This window comes from Antechinus flavipes, chromosome 4 (assembly GCF_016432865.1).
Source record: "Antechinus flavipes isolate AdamAnt ecotype Samford, QLD, Australia chromosome 4, AdamAnt_v2, whole genome shotgun sequence".
NCBI lineage: Eukaryota > Metazoa > Chordata > Mammalia > Dasyuromorphia > Dasyuridae > Antechinus > Antechinus flavipes.
This window is the reverse complement of record NC_067401.1, coordinates 108,655,970-108,676,862: the sequence shown is the minus strand read 5'-3', so window position 1 is coordinate 108,676,862 and position 20,893 is coordinate 108,655,970. Positions and strand designations below refer to the sequence as shown.

Genomic DNA, 20,893 nt, shown 5'->3' with positions numbered 1-20,893 from the left:
CATTAACCAGCTGTCGGAGATCCCTTTTTTTTTCTTTTCCCCTCCCTCCCATTCTTTGTCTTTCCCCTCCCCTCCATCCTTTTTCGTTAATGAGAAGTGAGTTAGAGTGGGGTGGGTGGGAGCTGGATTAATAATGTCTGGGCTTCTGCTTTCTTTAGGCTATTTTAAAAGTTATTTTTCGAGTGAAAGGGGCTGTAAGAGATTCCACTGATTTGATACGTAACCACTTAATGCTGTTCTTTGCTTGGGCAAATGAGGAACTTCTCACCAGTCCCTCCCCTAAAAAGCGAGTGGCATGGGAGGGACTATGTGTTTCTCAATTTTTGAGGAAGAAATAATTTTCTCAGCCTGTTGTGCAGATGGGTAGACCTCCAATGAAAGTGTTATTTGCTAATCAGCTTGTCTGCCTCCAGCTCCCCAGAGTCCTAGGTGCCTTTGTCTGTGTCCTAGGTAAGTCTTGCTATCTTTAATCGGGTTTCCTTCATGGCCCCCTCGGTCTTGGGCCCCCTCAGTCATGAGTCCTAGAGGAGAGCTGCAATGGAGTCTCATCAATCTCCCCAGTCTAAGCTCTTGGATCTGAAAGATGCTCGTCCTGAATAGAGCCCTTGGTCTACAATAGAGAAGGGAGCTCTTCTTAATACTTGGCCCCCCAAGCTGCTCAGGTGGAGGAGAAAGTTGAAATTTATCACAGGGGAAAAATAAAGGTGACAGTATAAAAGTTCATAGAACTGAAGCTGAGAGGTGGGTGTGGAGTCAGTGCTGCAAGAATTTAGTCGACCTTTTGAGTATAGAAGGAAGGGGAAGGGGCATCTTTATTTAGGTTACTTCCAAGGACCCTATTTCTACCCCCAACTCCCACACCCTTATTCAAGGAAGCTGGTTTGGACATTGATTCAGAGTAGTTTTTCCATGTTTGGAGTGAAATCCTTGTGCAGAAAAGCATAGTTACCCTTATAAAGATGTTTTCTTTATTTCTGGGTCATAGAGCTTTCCTGCACGTTTTCAGATCCACTATTTCTGAGGTTGTAACTTTAGAAGTATAACATGGCCGAGTCCTATTTAGAGAGCACATTTGGGGATTTTAGTGGCCTGCAAAGTCAATATGAGTCAATGGTGACTTAGTTACAAAGGGCTTTTATATATATATATAATCTTCTTGCTGTTTGTCTTTGCATTAAATTTCTATTGTCTTCCCTGCAGTGTTAACTTATTAATTCTTCTAATGCCTTCTTCCATATGACAACCCTTTAAATAGGCATTAATTTTTCTAGGATAAATGTGCCTAAGTTCTTTCAACTCCTCTTCATGAAATACAGTTTCAGGACTGCATCATCCTACTTTCTGTTTTATAGATGTGTACTAGTATTTAAAAAATAAAAATTAATACTGCATTTCTAGGAATAAATCTGACAGAAATAATTTTATTTCTGACAAAAATAATATTACTTTAAATCAGGGATTCTTAACCTGATATCCATAGATTCCCCCCCACACCCAAGAAATGTGTCAATAAATTTCATGAGTTCATGAATTTTAATAGGAAAAAATGCATTTTTATTTCTGTATCATTATTGTGTTTTGTGACCTTTTATATTTTATTTTATATATTTAAAAACATTATTCTGAGAAAAGCTTCATCAGATTCCTTTGGTCTATGATTCAATGGTTAAGAATCCTTGCTATAAATTCCATCATTCTATTTCTTAGCCAGTCCCAGACTGTTTTGATAATTACTGCTTTATAAGACAGTAATTATACAGTTTTATATGTATAAGTTCTTATCGTTTCTGAGTTTATTGTGGCAAGTAGACTCTCAAATATTTTATATATTGTCTACAGTTATTTTAAGTGGAATTTCCCTTTCTATCTCTTGTTGCTGGACTTGATAATATATAGAAATGCTAATGATTTATTTGGATTTATTTTGTATCTTGCAACTTTGCTAAAATTGTTAATTATTTCAAATAGTTTTTTGAACTATCATTCTTTGTAGTTGATATGATGTTATACAACATCATATCAACTACAAAGAATGATAGTTTTGTTTCCTTATTACTTATTCTAATTTCTTAACCCCCTCTTATTGCTAGAATAACATTTCTAGTGCAATATTAAATAATCAAATTATAAATAATTAAATAATGAGCATTCTTGCCTCACCTGTGACTTTATTGGGAAGGCTTCTAGCTTATCCCCATTTGAGATAATGCTTGCTGGTTTTTGTTTTGTTTTGTTTTGTTACTGAGGCAATTGGGCTTAAGTAACTTGTCCAGGATCATGCTGCTAGGAAGTGTGAAGTTCTGAGGCTAAATTTGAATACAAGTCCTTTTGACTTCAGGGTTAGTGCTTTATCTGCTGCCACCTAACTGTCCCGCTGATGGTTTTTGATAAATATTATTTATGTTTTAAAGATATTATTCCTATGCTTTCAAGTGTTTTTAAGAGGAATGGAGGTTGTATTTTGCCAAAGGCTTTTTCTGCATCTATTAAGATAAGCACATAATTTCTGTTGGTTTTGTTATTGAGATGATCAACAATGCTGTTAGTTTTTTAAAAAAATATTGACTCAATCCTGCATTCCTGGTATAAATCCCATTTGGTCATAGAGTATGATTCTTTTAAAAAAATTTTTATTATTATTTTTTTATTATAACTTTTTATTGACAGAACATATGCCTGGGTGATTTTTTACAACATTATCCCTTTCACTCACTTCTGTTCCGGCTTTTCCCTTTCCTCCCTCCACCCCCTCCCCTAGATGGCAAGCAGTCTTAAACATGTTAAATATATTATAGTATATCCTAGATACAATATATGTGTGCAGAATTGAACAGTTCTTTTGTTGCACAGGGAGAATTGGATTCAGAAGGTAAAAATAACCTGGGAAGAAAAAGAAAAATGCAAACAGTTTACACTCATTTCTTAGTGTTTCTTCTTTGGGTGTTGCTGCTTCTGTCCATCATTGATCAATTAGAACTGAATTAGATCTTCTCTTTGTCGAAGATATCCACTTCCATCAGAATATATCCTCATACAGTATCGTTGTTGAAGTATATAATGATCTGGTTCTGCTCATTTCACTTAGCATCAGTTCATGTACGTCTTTCCAAGTCTCTCTGTATTCATCCTGCTGGTCATTTCTTAAAGAACAATAATATTCCATAACATTCATATACCTAATTTACCCAACCATTCTCCAATTGATGGGCATCCAATCATTTTCTAGTTTCTAGCCACTACAAACAGGGCTGCCACAAACATTTTGGCACATACAAGTCCCTTTCACTTCTTTAGTATTTCTTTGGGATATAAGGCCAGTAGTAGCACTGCTGGATCAAAGGGTATGCAGTTTGATAATTTTTTGGGCATAATTTTAGATTGCTCTCCAGAATGGTTGGATTTGTTCACAATTCCACCAACAATGCATCAGGGTCCCAGTTTTCCCGCATTCCCTACAACATTCATCATTATTTTTTCCTGTCATCTTAGTCAATCTGACAGGTGTGTAGTAGTATCTCAGAGTTGTCTTAATTTGTATTTCTCTGATCAATAGTGATTTGGAACACTCTTTCATATGAGTGGAAATAGTTTCAATTTCATCATCTGAGAATTGTCTGTTCATATCCTTTGACCATTTAAAGTATGATTCTTGTGATATATTATTGTAACATTTTTAGCAGTATTTTATTTAATTTTGCATCAATATTCATTAGGGAAACTGGTCTATAATTTTCTTTTTCTGTTTTGGCTCTTCCTGGTTTGGGTATTAGCACCATATTTGTGTCATAAAAGGAATTCTTTGCCTTTTTTCCCCAAATAGTTTATATAGTATTGGGATAAATTGTTCTTTAAATGTTTGGTAGAATTTGCTTGTGAATCCATTTGGTCCTGGGATTTTTTCTTTTCTTTCTTTTTTTTTTTTTTATTAAAGCTTTTTATTTACAAAACATATGCATGGATAATTTTTCAACATTGATTCTTGCAAAACCTTCAGTTCCAAATTATCCCCTCCTTTCCCTCCCTCTCCCCCAGATGACAGGTAGTCCAATACATGTTAAATATGTTAAAATATATATTAAATACAATATATGTATACATATTTATACAGTTATCTTGCTGCACAAGAAAAATAGGATCAAGAAGAAAAAAAACTGAGAAAGAAAACAAAATGAAGCAAACAACAACAGAAAGAGTGAGAATGCTATGTTGTGGTTCACACTCACTTGCCGTGGTCCTCTCGCGGGGTGTAGATGGCTCTCTTCATCACTGAACAAGTGGCACTAGTTTAAATTATCTCATTGTTGAAAAGAGCTGCGACTGTCAGAATTGATTGTCATATAGTTTTGTTGTTGCCATCTATAAATGATCTCCTGATTCTGCTCATTTCACTTAGGATCAATTCATGTAAGTCTTTCCAGGCCTGTCTGGAATCATCCTGCTGGTCGTTTTTTTTTTTTCTTTTTTTAATTTTTATTAATAACTTTTTATTGACAGAACCCATGCCATCATCATAATGATGAATGTTGTAGGGAATGCGGGAAAACTGGGACCCTGATGCATTGTTGGTGGAATTGTGAACAAATCCAACCATTCTGGAGAGCAATCTAAAATTATGCCAAAATGTAATTTTTTACAACATTATCCCTTGCACTCACTTCTGTTCCGATTTTCCCCCTTCCTCTCTCCCAGATGCAAGCAGTCCTATACATGTTAAATAGGTTACAGTATATTCTAGATACAATATATGTTTGCAGAACCGAACAGTTCTCTTGTTGCACAGGGAGAATTGGATTCAGAAGATAAAATAACCCAGGAAGAAAAACAAAAATGCAAGCAGTTTACATTTATTTCCCAGTGTTCCTTCTTTGGTGTAGCTGTTTCTGTCCATCATTTATCAATTGAAACTCAGTTAGGTCTCTTTGTCGAAGAAATCCACTTCCATCAGAATACTTCCTCATACAGTATCGTTATTGAAGTATATAATGATCTCCTGGTTCTGCTCATTTCACTTAGCATCTGTTCATGTAAGTCTCACTAATCATCTCTGTATTCATCCCACTAGTGGGTCATTTCTTACAGAACAATAATATTCCGTAGCATTCATATACCACAATTTATCTAACTATTCTCCAATTGATGGGCAATGGATATTATTTTCTTTTTGCCTGCCAGTGAGATATTATTCACTCAAGTGGATCTTGTAGATACTTAAAACCTAACAATCTTTTTCAGATAAATTTCTGTCTAAACATGCCCCTCCCATCTCATCTTATGCTTGTGATGTTTATTTTTGAATTCAAATACAGATGCATCTGTATGTCCTGGATATTCTCTCTCTCTGCAGGACTTCTCTTAGTCCATCTTAATATGCTGCTGCTGTTTTTCAATCTTCAAAAAATAATATTCTATGTACCTTTGGTGAAGCAGGCTAGAATTCAGGAAGCCTGAGTATAAGTCCATGGCTCTACAATTTACTAGATATCCAACAGCTATAAAATGGAGATAATAATGTTTGTTCTACCTACCACATTGAGTTGTTGTAAGGAAATCCTTTGTAAAATATAAAATAAAACATAATAATTATTATTGTTATCATATGGACTACAATCAAGTCAGTCATTTCTAAAGAAGCTAACAGTTTCCTCCTGAGAGTTCCCTTTGGGTTGAGTTTTGTGTGAAGCATGGAAGGAAGACAAGAGCATCCTCCTTTATCCTTTCTTTAAGCAGCTCTGAAAGAACTCTGCCTTACTGTTTGTTTGCTCTTGATCTGCCAAACACAGAGTCACAGAGCTAGGTTTAAATGAATGGAGTTTTGACATGACTCATGGAACAACTATAACAATTAACCTTTATATTCGAATAACAAAGCTATATTTGGTGACAAAGATAATATCTGTCCATGTATAAGCTATGATTAAAATTGCTTTGGCTACAAAGGCCATAGATATTTAAATTTAACATGTCTAAAATTGAACTCATGATCTTTTCTCTAAACCCTTTGCTCTTTAATTTCTTATTACTGTTACTAATTTCTTTATTAAAGGTACCATCACCATCTCTCCAAGTGAACCTGATTTGCAAATTAGTCCCTCCCAATAAATTGGCCCTCTACTCTGTCTCCCTGTATGCAATCTGTTACTAAGGTTTGTTGATTTTACCTTCATAAATCTGTCATATATACTCTCTTTTCTTCTCTAATAGTGCCACGACCAAAGTCCAGTTCCTTATTGCCTCCCACTTTGGTTTTGTAACAGCCTGATAGTTGGTCTGCCTGCCCCCATGCCAGTTCATTTGCCACTCAGCTGACAAGGTAATTTTCTTATAGACTGTGTCTAACCATGGCACCGCCCTAACCCCAGCTTAATTAGGGGCTCCCTATCACTTCTAAGGTCAAATAAAAAATCCAAAACCCCAAAACAAAGCTCTTGTAATAATTATGCAGGGTCTAATCAGTTTTCCTGACTTGTTCAACAATTAATGCATTGCCTCTAGTTGGGGCAATGGATAAAGTGCCAAGAAGATTCATCTTTTTGGGTTCAAATATAACCTCAGATATTTGCTAGCTGTGTGATCCTGGGCAAGTCATGTAACCCTGTTTGCTTTATTCCTCATCTGTAAAATGATCTGGAGAAGGAAATAACAAACTCTTTTAATATCTTTGCCAAGAAACCCCAGATGGGGTTGGACGTGACTAAATAATAACAACAACAAGAGGAAGACAAGCATTTACAACCTATCCCTCCTTCTTAAAATCTGTTCATCTATAGCTTCTTCTAGATTGACACCCCCTGTAGCTGATACAAATGTTTGCTATCAGAAATCTGGAAAAACCCAGATCAGTTTGACCTACTATAGCTATTTCTACTGAGAGTGATTTCCAAAAACACTTGAATTTCAGGGATCAATGTCTGCATCAAGGGGTATTGGAAGGAAGAATGGGGGGGAATAGAGGAGGAGGAAGGTGAAAGAAGTTGAGTGAGGGTGGAAATAACAGAGAGGGTAGAACTTGGGGTTGTAATTTTTCTTTTTTCAGTTCTAAGTGGTAATCTCTGTTTTTGGTTCCAACTGCTTCCTGGCTTATTATTCATTGATGTGTAGGTTCTTAACCAACTTTCTTTTCTTTTTAAAAAAAATTCTAAACTTAATAAATACCAAAGTGAGAATTTCTATATACATCATAGAACAGAAGATTGTACATGAAAGAGCAAATCACTTTTATGTGGTGCTTGCTTTTTATGATTTTTTTTGAGTTTATAATAAATTCAGCATGATAAATACAATGGCCTGTGCTCCACTCTCACCTCAGTGAGACAAACCTTTCCTGCTCATCTTCTAAGTTGTCTTGAGCTGGAAAATTGTTTGACCGTTACTGTTGTTGTTCTGTTACTCCAGAATTAATTTTCAGACATTATTTTAAAGTTGTTTGGAAGGGAATTTGGGAGATATCAGACTGTTCTGCTTGACTTTATCCCTTCCCATTGGAAAAAAAAAAAGGGAAAACTGTAACAAATATGCATAGCCTAAACAAATTTATTTGGCTTGTTCAATATTGGTAGAATATGGGACATAGATAAGCACACATTAGACACAAAGCGGTGACTTCTCCTCCCCTGTGTACCTTTTGTCTTTTTGCCTTATCTGTTCCTCTGTATATTTAATTTCCCCTTCTCTCTTATCAACTTGAGAAGTGTGTCATTTCCTTCTCAGTATCTTCTAAGTGCTTTATACCCACAAAGTGTGAGGGACCAGAGATGCTAATGATTTGGAGCAAATGTTGATTCCTAGGTTAGCTTCTTCCCCAGCAACCTGGCTCAGCTTAAGAACCTTCCCATTTTCTTTTTTTCCCTTTATTTATTTTAAACTTACATAGAAAATAGGAAAAGAAAATAATTGCCACATGCACAGTAAGAAGGAATAAAAATATAAAGCAATAAGTTTCCATTTCAAGAAAACCTATATAATAAATACTGCATATTGTATTCTGAGATGTCCATATTTTTTTCTTTTTTGTTTCCTTGTAGATTTTCTTTTGCTCTCTTCTGTGTATTTTTTACTTAATTCTCTTTTGCTCAGTTAATTGATGGGAGGTGGGGTAGTGGGATGCTATTGTTTCCAAGTGATGCTGAAAAAGAGGATAGAGGGGAACAGGAAGAAATTCAGAAAGAAGCATAGATAAGTAGGAAAGTTTTGAATGCAACGTGCAGTATTTATTTTATGTTTTTCATTAAAAAGCAAGTAGAGTGAAACTGAGAATCATAATTTCATATAAAAACTTCTTTTTGTGTTCTGCTGTATGCATAGAAATGTTCTTTTTTGGTGTTTTAAATCCAGAATTAAAAAAAAAAGAGCAGAAAAGAAACAAAATTAAGATGTTGGAAAAATATATTGCATGTGAATTTATTGAAAAAAGTGTTTTTTAATTGTTCTCAGAGCAAGGGTAAATATTTGGAGAGATGGGAAGGTTTATCCTAGAGATGTCAGGACATAAATTTAATTACCTCCTCTCCAAAACCCTGAATATTTTCTGGAGGAGCCAGGGCTGAGGTATGGTCAGTGGGAGTACAATCACCAGGCTAAGTGCAGGTAAGGGCCCTAGGATCACCTCTAGGATTAGTACATGTGGATATGGCTTTCATCTGATGTTGCTGTTCTGCAAAGGTCAAGAATATCAAAAGTTTTTGTCCTTTGAGCAAAATGAAAGCCTTCTAGTATATTTGGGCTAAATTTTGAGGACAGACAAAGTCACAGGATGAGGAGCTCAGAAATAGCTAGTTGTGGATGGGGGAGAAAGAGCCCAGGGAGCTAACCGGTCATGGGAAGAGACATCTGGAGTAATATTGCAGATAGTATACATTGCATTTCAAAGAGCCATTATTAACAGGAAATGATTTCATTTTGTTTACTGTGGCTGCTATGGCCCCACTTAGAGCCTTCTGTATTTATAGATACAACCACCAAATGTTTCTGGGCAGCTGTTCTTTGTACAAGAGCAAGGGTTCTTAACTCTTTTATTCCCCATTGTGGACAATTTTGTGAGACTGGTGCAGTCTCGGGACCACTACTTAGAATGAATTCCCCTCTACCCTCTAATAGCTTAAAGAAAGAAAAGAAACCTCCTTTTCTTTAATCCAAGATAGATTGGGCATTTATTAAATGCTTACTGTATGCCATCTACTGTTAAGTGCAGAGACTATAAATATAAGCAAATAAGATAGTTCCTACCCTCAAGAAGCTTATATTCTTTTTATTTTTTAAAAATAATAATAGCTTTTTTATTTTTCAAAATACATGCAAAGATAGTTTTCAACATTTACTGTAATGTCTGGGCTAGCTCTCTAGAGGACCTCGGGATCAGGCAAAGTCCTTGATCTTAGGGTGGAGAAGTGAAGGAGACAGGAGAGTCGTCATGTGGCTGTTCCAAGATGGAGTCTGGAGTCTGAAGCCTGAAGTCTTCTGTGGCTGAGAGATGCTGCTAAGAGCTGCAGCTGAGAGAAAAGAGCTCTCTGTCCCTGGGACTCTCCTTAAATATTCCAGCACAACTATATCCCCACTGGGCATGTGCAGCTGTAGAACATCACATCACCACATTATCCTAACTATAGCCAACTAGACTGACCACATCATGACATTACATCAAGTATGTGCTTAGAGAACCACCATCTCAGCACCTTGCCACCTAGATTCAAGTACACCCTTTCAGAGTTCCAGCCACTATAATTTACCCTTGCAAAATCTTGTGTTCCAAATTTTTCTCCCTTCCCCTCCCCTAGACAGCAAGAAATTCAATAAGGGTTAAACTTGTGCAATTCTTCTAAACATATTTCCACATTTATCATGCTGCACAAGAAAAATCAGGTCAAGAGGGAAAAAAATGAAGAAGAAAAAACAAGCAAGCAAACAATTCAGTCTCCATAGTCTTCTCTCTGAAGGCAGATGTCTTTCTTCATCACAAATGTATTGGAATTGATCTGAATCACCTCATTGTTGAAGAGAGCCACATCCATCAGAATTAATATTGACAACAGTATAGTGTTGTCATGTACAATGATCTCTTGGTCCTGCTCATTTCACTCAGCATCAGTTCATGTATGTCTCTCCAGGCCTCTCTGAAATAATCTTGCTGGTCGTTTCTTGCAGAACAATAATATTCCATAACATTCATATACCATAATTTATTCAGCCATTCTTCAACTAATGGGCATCCACTCAGTTTCCAGCCCCCACAAAAAGGGCTGCCACAAATGTTTTTGCACATCTGGGTCCTTTTCCTGTTTTTCTAATTATCTCCTTGGGATTCAGACCTAGTAGAGACACGGCTGAAGCAAAGGATATAACACTGTTTGATAGCCCTTTTGGCAAAGTTCCAAACTGAAGAAGCTTACATACTAAGGACCTTGAGAGGAAGGGAAAGAAAAACAACAGAAAGAGGAGCTTAAAAAACAATAGCAGGGAGTTAGACTACTATTGAGGATGCAAAGAAATCCACAGAAAGAGTTATTCTCTATATGAAACATGGTTGGATATACTCATGAAATGGTGGTTCAGGTTTTGGACTTTCTTGTAATTAATATTTGATGCTAAAAGTAATAGAAAGTCATTCAGATTTACTGAGTAGGGGAATAGAGATGTTTTAGGAAAATTACCTTGGTAGGTATGTGGAAAATGGATTGGATTAGAGAGAGGCTTAAGGTAGGAAGACAATTAGGAGGTTATTACAGCAATTGAGGCAAGAGGTGATGAGGGCCTAAACTGAGATGCAAGCTCTAGAAGAGCATTAAGGACTCAGGAGGGTTGAAAAGAAATTTCCTATTGGACACGAAGGTTATTTCCATAACTCAGAGAGAATAGAAGCTTTTGAAAACATGAAACCAACCTATGTCAATTTAACTGATAATTTTAGTTATCTGAATATCAGCTGGAGTCTTATCAAAGTGAGAACTCACAAATTCTTGCCTTTCCTTAGTGATCATTTCAGTCTTCAAAATGACAGAAGAAACAGGGAACTGCTAGTAGAGGCCTGATTCTGACCGAAGAGAAAGAGCTGATTACTGAAGTTGAAATGGCATCAAGATGATTTCAGCAGTGTGCTGAATCTGGGATGATCTTGATAGGGAAACCTCTCACAAATTAGAAACCCAGGACCCAGAGGGGGAGTTGGAGTGTTCAAGTTGGGTCCAAGATAAAGGCATAGAATAGAGATAAGTGCCATGGCGGTAGATGATCAGGGAGGACACAATTATTTCAGAGCAAAAACATTTAATAAAATAGCAGAGAAAGAAGACTACCAATAAAACATTATTACTCATAAGCCAGGGGTATATTCTCCCACAAGTACAAACTTTGGGGAGGATATTCACATAGGGAATGTGTTGAGAGACATACATATGAAGAAGCAACTCATGCTTCCAATGCTGCAGGGACACTGATACCTCTATTTTTAAAGATTTCTTTTTAAAATTATGGGCTTGACAACCATCAACAGATTTGAACACTTTCATGTACAAAGATTGTAGAAAAAGAATTACATATGAAATTATAAGTTTTTTATATACAGCTTGTTTTTTAAGTATATATTAAACTTAACACTGCTCTATTTGTATCTTCTGGACTTTTTACTACTTTTTTGGTATATTTTTAAATGTTTTATTGTTGCATTTTTCTTCTTTTTTTGACATTGTTATTACTATGATTGTTCTTCTTTCCATAATTATCCCTCCCACACCAAAAAAAACAAAACAAAACAAAACAAAACAAACAGAAGCCCTCCCTTATAACAAATAAATATGGTCAAACAAAGCAGGACAAATAGACACATTGACTATGTATATATGTATACATATGTAAAATGTATATTTAATTCTTTGCTTCTAATCTATTATGTCTTTATCAAGAGGTGGAAAACATATGGGATTCATCATCAGTTTTTAGGAGTGGCCATTAGACTTTAAAATGTTTAGAATTCTTAAATATTTCCAAATTCTCCTTTATAGTACTATAGTTTTATATAATTTGTATTATTATTCACTTGGTTCTGCCAATTTCATTCTTCTACAAATCTTCTCAGTTTTTTCTGAATTCATCCTTTTCATAAATTTTTGGTAGAACATTATATACTATATATAAATTATATACTATAATTTGTTCAACTACTTTCCAAGGGATAAATGCACACTTGGTTTCTAGACCTTTGCTATACCATATAATGTGACCACAAATATTTTTGTACGTTTTGATCTCTTGCCTCACTGGGGTGTAGCTGCATTAGTGTTATTAATGGGTCAAAGAGTGTGCACAGGTTAGTGACTTTTTTTGGATATTGGTGGAAGACTTCACAGCTCCACTAATAGCATGCATTTGTATGTCCGTCCTTCCATGGCCCCTCCAATAATTGTCATTTTCCTCTTTCATCATCTGCCATTTTGATGAATGTAAAGCAGAATAACAAAGTTGATTTTAACCTCTTATTGTATTTAATCTTATTATTGATCTGGAACACAATTTTCATATGACTGTTGACAGATTTTATTGTTCATGCTGAGAAATGCTTGTTCATATCCTTTGTTCATTCAAGAATGGCTTTTGTTCTTACTTGTATGAATTTCCCATTACTAGGTACAGTGCCTAGAACAGAATAGACAACAGCATTGTAAATCAAGGAGACAAAGGAATGTGAAGAAATGGATATAGTTGCAACATGGTCCAGTGAAAAGAGTGTCAGATTTGAAAGCAGAGAAGTGAAATTCTCATCTCAACTCTGCCACTTACATCCTAAGTGACTTTAGGATTTTCTTACTTGTAAAAGAAGAGCATTGGATAAGATTACCATACAGATCCCTGCTAGCTCTAGATTATATGCCCTTAGTAGATTCTGGACCAATAAATGAATGAGAGAAGACTGGGGATTGGATGGGTGAGAAATGAATAAGGTTCCTCAGATCCCTGAAGCATACATGCTTAAAAGGGAGTGATGAGTTCTTACTTGTCTCTATTAAGGGCAGGGGAAAAGAGAGTGTGCTTATATTCTACCAGGAGGAAAGCTGCAAGAACTGCAATGGAAACATCTTTCTGATAATAATAGCACGTGTGTATGTGTATTAATAAATCACTTCACATATATGATTTCATTTGACCCTTAAAATAATCTGGTGAGGTTATTGATTATTGCCCCCATGTACTGATGAAGAAATTTAGGTCAAAAGTAGGTCAGTGATTTGCCAAGATTTCATAGTTAATAAGTGAGGGAGCTCCAGAGAAGGAATTCTGGGACACTAACCCAAAGTTCAAATGCAATGAATGGGGGCCCTCAAATGCCGACCTTCTGGTTCTTGGTCTAGTCTTATTCCTCTGCCCCACATGGTGGGGGCTCACATTTTACCATAGTTGCTGATTGTAAACGAATTCTATATTGGTTTCTAGGGCTGGTCTGTGCTGCCCCTTGGAGAGCCGAGCTGATACTTCTGCATTTCTTTCTTGCAGTAGGACTTGTTTAGGACAGTGCTGTCCTGATGCAGAGGGAAGAACTAGATAACCAGGTTTCTTATGGCTGAGGGAGGTGGAGATGCTGTGATCTGTTCTTGGTGAATACATAGTGCTGATCCCTGTTCTCTGTTTCACCTCATTCCAGGTGCCTGGACCTCTGGAGCTCAGAGTAATGGAATTCCGACTTCTCTTCATGGAGTCAAGGGAGGTTTCATCCTGTTTCACTTGAATATAAGCTCAGGAGAAAAGATCGCAATAATCAGATGGACCTTTAAAGATAAGGATCAACAGACTCTGCTTGAATTTGAGCCTGAGAATAAATCTCTAAAATGGAAGCGTCTCCAGCCCAGATTTGAGCAGAGAGTCAATGTGACGAACATGACATTCCATATTAAGAATCTCACCCTTGAGGATCATGGGTGCTATAAAGCAACAATTGAATATTATAATGGAAAAATCAGTGAGCAAACCTTCTTGCTTTCTGTTAATGGTGAGGATAATATACTGAGATTTCCAAGACCAGTTCCTGAGATAGATCAGGCTCACTTAAGAGATTATTGTGTCTCCTCTTATCATATTGTCCTTTTTCTCTGGAGTTGCCAGACTTGCTCTTATCTTTTTTTTCACATTTCTTTAACAGGCCTAGGAAGGAGAGTGGCTTTCTCTGTTACTTGAAGAGAATATGTATGTGTGTCAAGGTTCCCAGGATTTGTGCTCCCTGTCTCTAGAATCTAAAGAAACTGAGAATGAATTTGAGTAGAAATAGAAAAACCAGATGGAGTTCAATTGATTTACAAGAACTTCTATAAGTGTCTTTAAAGACAGCTAATTGTCTCTGCTTGATTTCTCATCAGTGATGTCAGAGGAAGGGAGACACTGGAGGTTGATTGGTAAGGGTCCAGCTATTTGAAATGTCCAAATGTGGAAGATTCCAGAAAAAGAGGGGTTATAGGGGATGTCAAGAGCAGAGACAGCCTGGTGTAATTGAATCTAAGTGCTCCAAAGCAGAGAACCTGATATAAAGTCCATAGTCCATGTGATATTATAACATCTGACCATCAGCTTAAATCCTACTGCAAATAGCCCATGTGATATAAACTCTTTGCTGCGCCTGTGGCTGTGACCTTAATGTTGGAGGAACAGTTGGAACACTAGCACCATCTTAGTTCAGGTTTGATGCCAATAGTCCATAAACATTTATTTTTTAAAATTCTTTTTGTATTTGATTTATTTATTTAATATTTCCCCCAATTACATTTATTTTTTAAATTTTTATTTATTTATTTTAAAAAAATATACCTTGCTTTATGAAACATGTTGGGAGAGAAAAATTAGAATGAAAGGGAAAAACCATGGCAGAGAAAAAAAAACACAGAAAAAAGAAGTGAATATAGCATATGTTGATTTACATTCAGTCTCCAAAGTTTTTTTTTTCTTCTGGTTGCAGATGGTATTTTGTATCCAAAGTTTATTGGGATTGCCTTGGATTACTGAACCTCTGAGAAGAACCAAGTCTTTCATAGTTGATCATGGCACATTCTTGCTGTTATTGTGTACAATGTATTCCTGGTTCTGCTAGTTTTGTTCAGCATCAGCATAAACATTTATTAGGCACAAATTAGGTGCCAGGCATTGTGCTAAGCAAGCACTAGGGATACAAATAAGAAATAGAGAGACAACTTTAACCATCAAAGAGCTTATAATGGAATGAAAGCAGACAATACATGAAAGGAAGCTGAAAAAGAGAGGGAAATAACCTGCCTTGGGGCACATATATGTGAAGTCCAAATCAAGCAAAAGAACTAAGAAATTAAATTAGTTGGAAAATTTTGAGCCTCTAAAAAAGTTAGGTTTGACTTTATCATAGAAACTTGCTTCAAAATTCTTTTTACAATTACTATTGCTAACTGTATTCCCCCCATTTATTTTCTCTCTTCTTTCACCCAGTCTTCCTAAAAAGTGTCTTGCTATTGACCACTCTCTCCCCTGTAAGCCTTCTCTTTTATAGCCATCCCCACTTTCTGTATCCCATTCCCTTCCTATTTTCTTGCAAAGTGTAAGATTAATCTAGATTTGGAAATCACATTTCAACAGGCATCGTTTTAAAGAGGGTGGGGGTACAAATTTATTACTGCTCAGAACCTTGATTTACATAAGACCTAAGAGAAGAGGGAAATCATAGCACAAAAGTAACACACAATTAATAAACACAGTGACCACTATAACTAACAAACATACAACCTACAACGTATATCATTATCACTCTGAGGAAGCACTAACATAAAAATTGCTTGGCTGAGAGGACTCATAATCACAGCTACTGAGTCTCAAGTGGGAGCCATTGCTAGGCAAATTTGTACAAGACTTCCTAGCCCAAATTCTCAAAGTTTCTTTCCACTAAGGGGTTTTTATAGGTTGAGAACAAAGAAGGCATTACATTCTCATTTAAAACATGAGGCTTGAGACAAAGCAGCCTCCCAGGTATAGGATGCTCCATCACAAGGAGCCCACTAAGGAGAATATTTGTTCATTCTTTTAGGAGGACTGTGTTTACTCAAGGAACTGGCCAGGTTTCTGGAGTAAACACAGGCCTGCAATAAAGGGAACTCATTAATTAATTGATACAACATAAAGAGTGGTTTTTCATTTTCTTTAAGTTTTCCTGGAATTCCATCAGATAACTGCAAGCATGTTCTCATGTTCTCAGCAAAAGTTACACAAATACATGGCTGAGACTTACTTAAGATTCTTTACTCACTAGGATTCCTTACACAGGGTAAGTTAGATTTCTATACCCATGTTATTGCTTCTTTGAGCCAATTCTGATGAGAGTAAGGTTCACTTTCCCTTTCCTCCCTCTCTTCCCCCATTGTAAAAGCTTTTGCTTGCCTTTTTAAAATGGCAGATATTTTGCATCATTCTATTGCTCCTTTTTCTTTTCCCCCAGTACATTCCTCTCTCACCTCTTAATTTCATAGTTTTTCTAAAAGATATTATCCTTTCATATTCCACTCACACCTGTGCCCTCTGTCTACATATACTCCTAACTGCCACAATAATAAGAAAGTTCAAATAAGTTACAAATATCATCCTCCCATGTAGGAATGTAAACAAACTTTGTTAAATTCCTTATGATATCACTTTCCTGACTGATTACCTTCTTATGCTTCTCCAGAATCCTGTATTTGAATTTCACTCAATTCTGATTGAAAATCTTCTATTTCATTGATGATCACCTTTTCCCTTGAAGAATTATATTCAGTTTTACTAGATGGATGATTTTTGGTTGTAATCCTAGCTGCATTGCACCCTAGAATATCATATTCCAAGTCCTACGGTCCTTTAAAGTAGAAGCTGCTAAATATTGTGTTATCCTAACTGTGGTTCCACTATATTTGGATTGTTTCCTTTTTGCAATATTTTCTCCTTGACTTGTGAGTTCCTAGAATTTGGCTATAATATTCCTGGGAGTTTTCATTTTGGGATCTCTTTCAGGAGATGATGAGTGAATTCTTTCAATGTCTATTTTACCCTCTGGTTCTAGCGTAGTAGGACAGTTTTCCTTAGTAATTTCTTGAAAGATGAGAGATGAAAGATGAAAGGCTCTTTTTTTTCATCATGTCTTTTAGGTAGACCAATAATTTTAAAATTATCTATCCTGGATCTATTTTTCCAAGTCAGCTTTTTTTCCAATGAGATATTTCAGTTTGTCTTTATTTTTTTTTTTTTGTTTTCTGCTGAGGCAGTTGGGGTTAAGTGACTTGTCCATGGTCACACAACCAGGAATTGTTAAGTGTCTGAGCCTGGATTTGAACTCAGGCAAATTTAGGCAAATTTGTACAAGACTTCCTAGCCCAAATTCTCAAAGTTCCTTTCCACTAAGGGGTTTTTATAGGTTGAGAACAAAGAAGGCATTATGTTAAGTGTTCTCATTTGAAACATGATGCTTGAGACAAAGCAGCCTCCCAGGTATAGAATGCTCCATCACAAGGAGCCCATTAAGGAGAATATTTTTTAGGAGGACTGTGTTTACTCAAGGAACTGGCCAGGTTTCTGGAGTAAACAGGCCTGCAATAAAGGGAATTAATTAATTAATCGATGCAACATAAAGAGTGGTTTTTCAATTTCTTTAGGTTTTCCTGGAATTCCATCAGATAATTGCAAGCATGTTCTCATGTTCTCAGCAAAAAGTTACACAAATACATGGCTGAGACTTACTTAAGATTTTTTACTCACTAGGATTCCTTACACAGGGTAAGATAGATTTCTATACCCATGTTATTGCTTCTTTGAGCCAATTCTGATGAGAGTAAGGTTCACTTACTTTTCCTTTCCTCCCTCTCTTCACCCCATTGTAAAAGCTTTTGCTTGCCTTTTTAAAATGGCAGATATTTTGCACCATTCTACTTCTTTTTCTTTTCTCTCAGTACATTCCTCTCTCACCTCTTAATTTCATAATTTTTCTAAAAGATATTATCCTTTCATATTCAACTCACACCTGTGTCCTCTGTCTACATATACTCCTAACTGCCACAATAATAAGAAAGTTCTAATGAGTTACAAATATCATCCTCCCATATAGGAATGTAAACAAACTTTGTTAAGTTCCTTATGATATCACTTTCCTGACTGATTACCTTCTTATGCTTCTCCAGAATCCTGTATTTGAATTTCACTCAGTTCTGGTTGAAAGTCTTCTATTTCATTGAATGATCACCTTTTCCCTTGAAGAATTATATTCAGTTTTACTAGATGGATGATTTTTGGTTGTAATCCTAGCTCCATTGCACCCTAGAATATCATATTCCAAGTCCTACGGTCCTTTAAAGTAGAAGCTGCTAAATATTGTGTTATCCTAACTGTGGTTCCACTATATTTGGATTGTTTCTTTTTTGCAATATTTTCTCCTTGACTTGTGAGTTCCTAGAATTTGGCTATAATATTCCTGGGAGTTTTCATTTTGGGATCTCTTTCAGGAGATGATAAGTGAATTCTTTCAATGTCTATTTTACCCTCTGGTTCTAGCGTAATAGGACAGTTTTCCTTGGTAATTTCTTGAAAGATGATGTCCAGGCTCTTTTTTTTCATCATGACTTTTAGGTAGACCAATAATTTTAAAATTATCTATCCTGGATCTATTTTTCCAAGTCAATTGTTTTTCCAATGAGATATTTCACTTTTTCTTTTCTATTTTTTTTTTTGGTTTTGCTTTATTGTATCTTAATTTCTCATAAAATCTTTAGCTTCCACTTGCTCAATTCTAACTTTTTGAGGAATTATTTTCCTCAGGGAGCTTTTGTACCTCCTTTACCAACTGGCCAATTTTGCTTTTTAAGGCATTCTTCTCATTGGCTTTTTGTATTTACTTTTGTACCATCTCAATTCTCTTCCTAATTTTTCTTCTATCTATCTATATTACTTGATTTTCAAAATTCCTTTTGAGCTCTTCCATTACCTGAGCCCAATTCTTATTTTTCTTAGAAGCTTTAGATGAAAGAAATTTGACTTTATTTTTAAACATTTTTTATTATTAAATCTTTTTATTTTCAAAATGTATATATGGAAAATTTTCAACATTCACCCCTGAAAAACTCTCTTTCAAACTTTTTTCCCTCCTTTCCCCCCATCTCTTCCTCCAAATGGCAAGCAATCCAATATATGTTTAACATGAGCAATTCTTCTATACATATTTCCACAATCGTGATGCTGCACAAGAAAAATCAAATCAAAAAGGAAAAAATGAGAAAAAATAAAATACAAGACAACAACAAAAAAGTGAAAATACTATGTTATCCTCCACATTCAGTCCCCACAGTCCTCTCTCTGGGTGCAAATGACTCTCTCCATCACAAGACCATTGGAACTGGCCTGAATCATCTCATTGTTGGAAAGAGTCACATCCATAAGAACTGATCGTCATATAATCTTGCTGTTGCCATGTACAATGATCTCTTGGTTCTACCCATTTCACTTAGCTTCATTTCACTCACACACAGTTCATGTAAATCTCTCTAGGACTTTCTGAAATCAGCCTGCTCATCTTATAGATTGTTCTTATAGAACAATTATATTGTATAACATTGATATATCATAACTTAATTCTCCAGCTGATGGACATCCACTCAGTTTCCAGTTTCTTGCCACTACAAAAAGGGCTGCCACAAACATTTTTGCATACAGGGGTCCCTTTCCTTCCTTTATGATCCCTTTGGAATACAGGCCCAGTAGAGATATTGTTGCATCAAAGGGTATTCACAGTTTGTTAGCCCTTTGGGCACAGTTCCAAATTGCTGTCCAGAATGATTGAATCATTGAATCAGTTCACAACTCCACCAATAATATATTAGTGTCCCAGTTTTCCCGCATCCTTTCCAACATTTGTCATTATCTTTCCCTGTCATTTTAGCCAATCTGAGAGGTATGTAGTGGTATCTCAGGATTGTCTTAATTTGCAGTTCTCTGATCAATAGTGATTTAGAGCATCTTTTCATATGACTAGAAATGATTTCAATTTCTTCATCTGAAAGTTGTCTTCATATTTCTGACCATTTATCAATTGGAGAAAGGCTTGAATTCTTGTGCCTTAGTTTTTTTTTTTTTCTTTTCTTTTCTTTTCTTTTCTTTTCTTTCTTTTTTTTTTTTTTTTTTGCTGAAGCAATTGGGGTTAAGTGACTTGCCCACAATCACACAGCCAGGAAGTGGTAAGTGTCTGAGATCAAATTTGAACTTAGGTCCTTTTGACGTCAGGACTGGTGCTCTATTCACTCATCGACCAACTCCTCTCGCCTTAGTTTTTTTCATGGCTTCTGTTTCCATCTTTAAAAAGTGAGGAGAAAGTGCTCTGGGGTCATTTGAGCAGAACCTTGTCTAGAAACTTTTATAAAGCTCTAAGGGTTCTCATTCCAATTCTTATTGACACTAATGAGTTAAGGCACCATATGTCCTCAGGATTCTAGAGGAATCCTTGGGATTCTGGGGGTGGGGTGAAGATTCTTTTTAAATGCTATTGGTAGAGGTCCCATTCCAGTGTTTTCCCAAAGGATAACTGTCAATAAGTAATTCTCTGGTATCATTTAACCAATTTTCATCAATTGGTTTTTGCAAAGGGTTATTTTTTTAAGAAGGTGTAAAAAAAGATGTACAAACATCCCCTCCTTGCCTATAACAGTCAGGTACACTCTCTCTTCAACATCGTAAGTTTTTGGGGAAAGGAACTCACACTTAGAACATTTTGTGAGTGTTCACTGCACCAAATCCATTTCTGAATTCAACCTAATCAGTGGACCAGTTGGTGTCTTAGACACCCTTAGGCTTGCTCCTATTCAGCAAAAGCTGGCTTAGACTCCTGTCAATGGGAAGTGAGATGGTTCACTTTCCCAACTTTCAGAAGCTTACAATACTCAGTTATCTCCAA

At 36.1% G+C, this 20,893-nt stretch overlaps 1 protein-coding gene across 7 annotated transcripts in view; it reads left to right on the top strand.

Moving 5' to 3' along the window:
- Positions 1–236: 236 nt before the first annotated feature.
- Positions 237–20,893, top strand: part of LOC127559750 (uncharacterized) — a 65,084-nt gene continuing 44,427 nt past the window's right edge. For 6 of the 7 annotated variants that reach the window (XR_007953202.1, XM_051993742.1, XM_051993743.1 and 3 more), the window contains exons 1-2: positions 237–450; positions 13,625–13,969. Coding sequence is in view for 6 of the 7 variants with exons in the window: in XM_051993742.1 (XP_051849702.1) it covers positions 360–450; positions 13,625–13,969 (436 nt within the window). In the remaining variant the exon portion in view is untranslated. The remainder of the gene's footprint in view (positions 451–13,624; positions 13,970–20,893) is intronic. The other variant, XM_051993739.1, reaches the window with a different exon arrangement.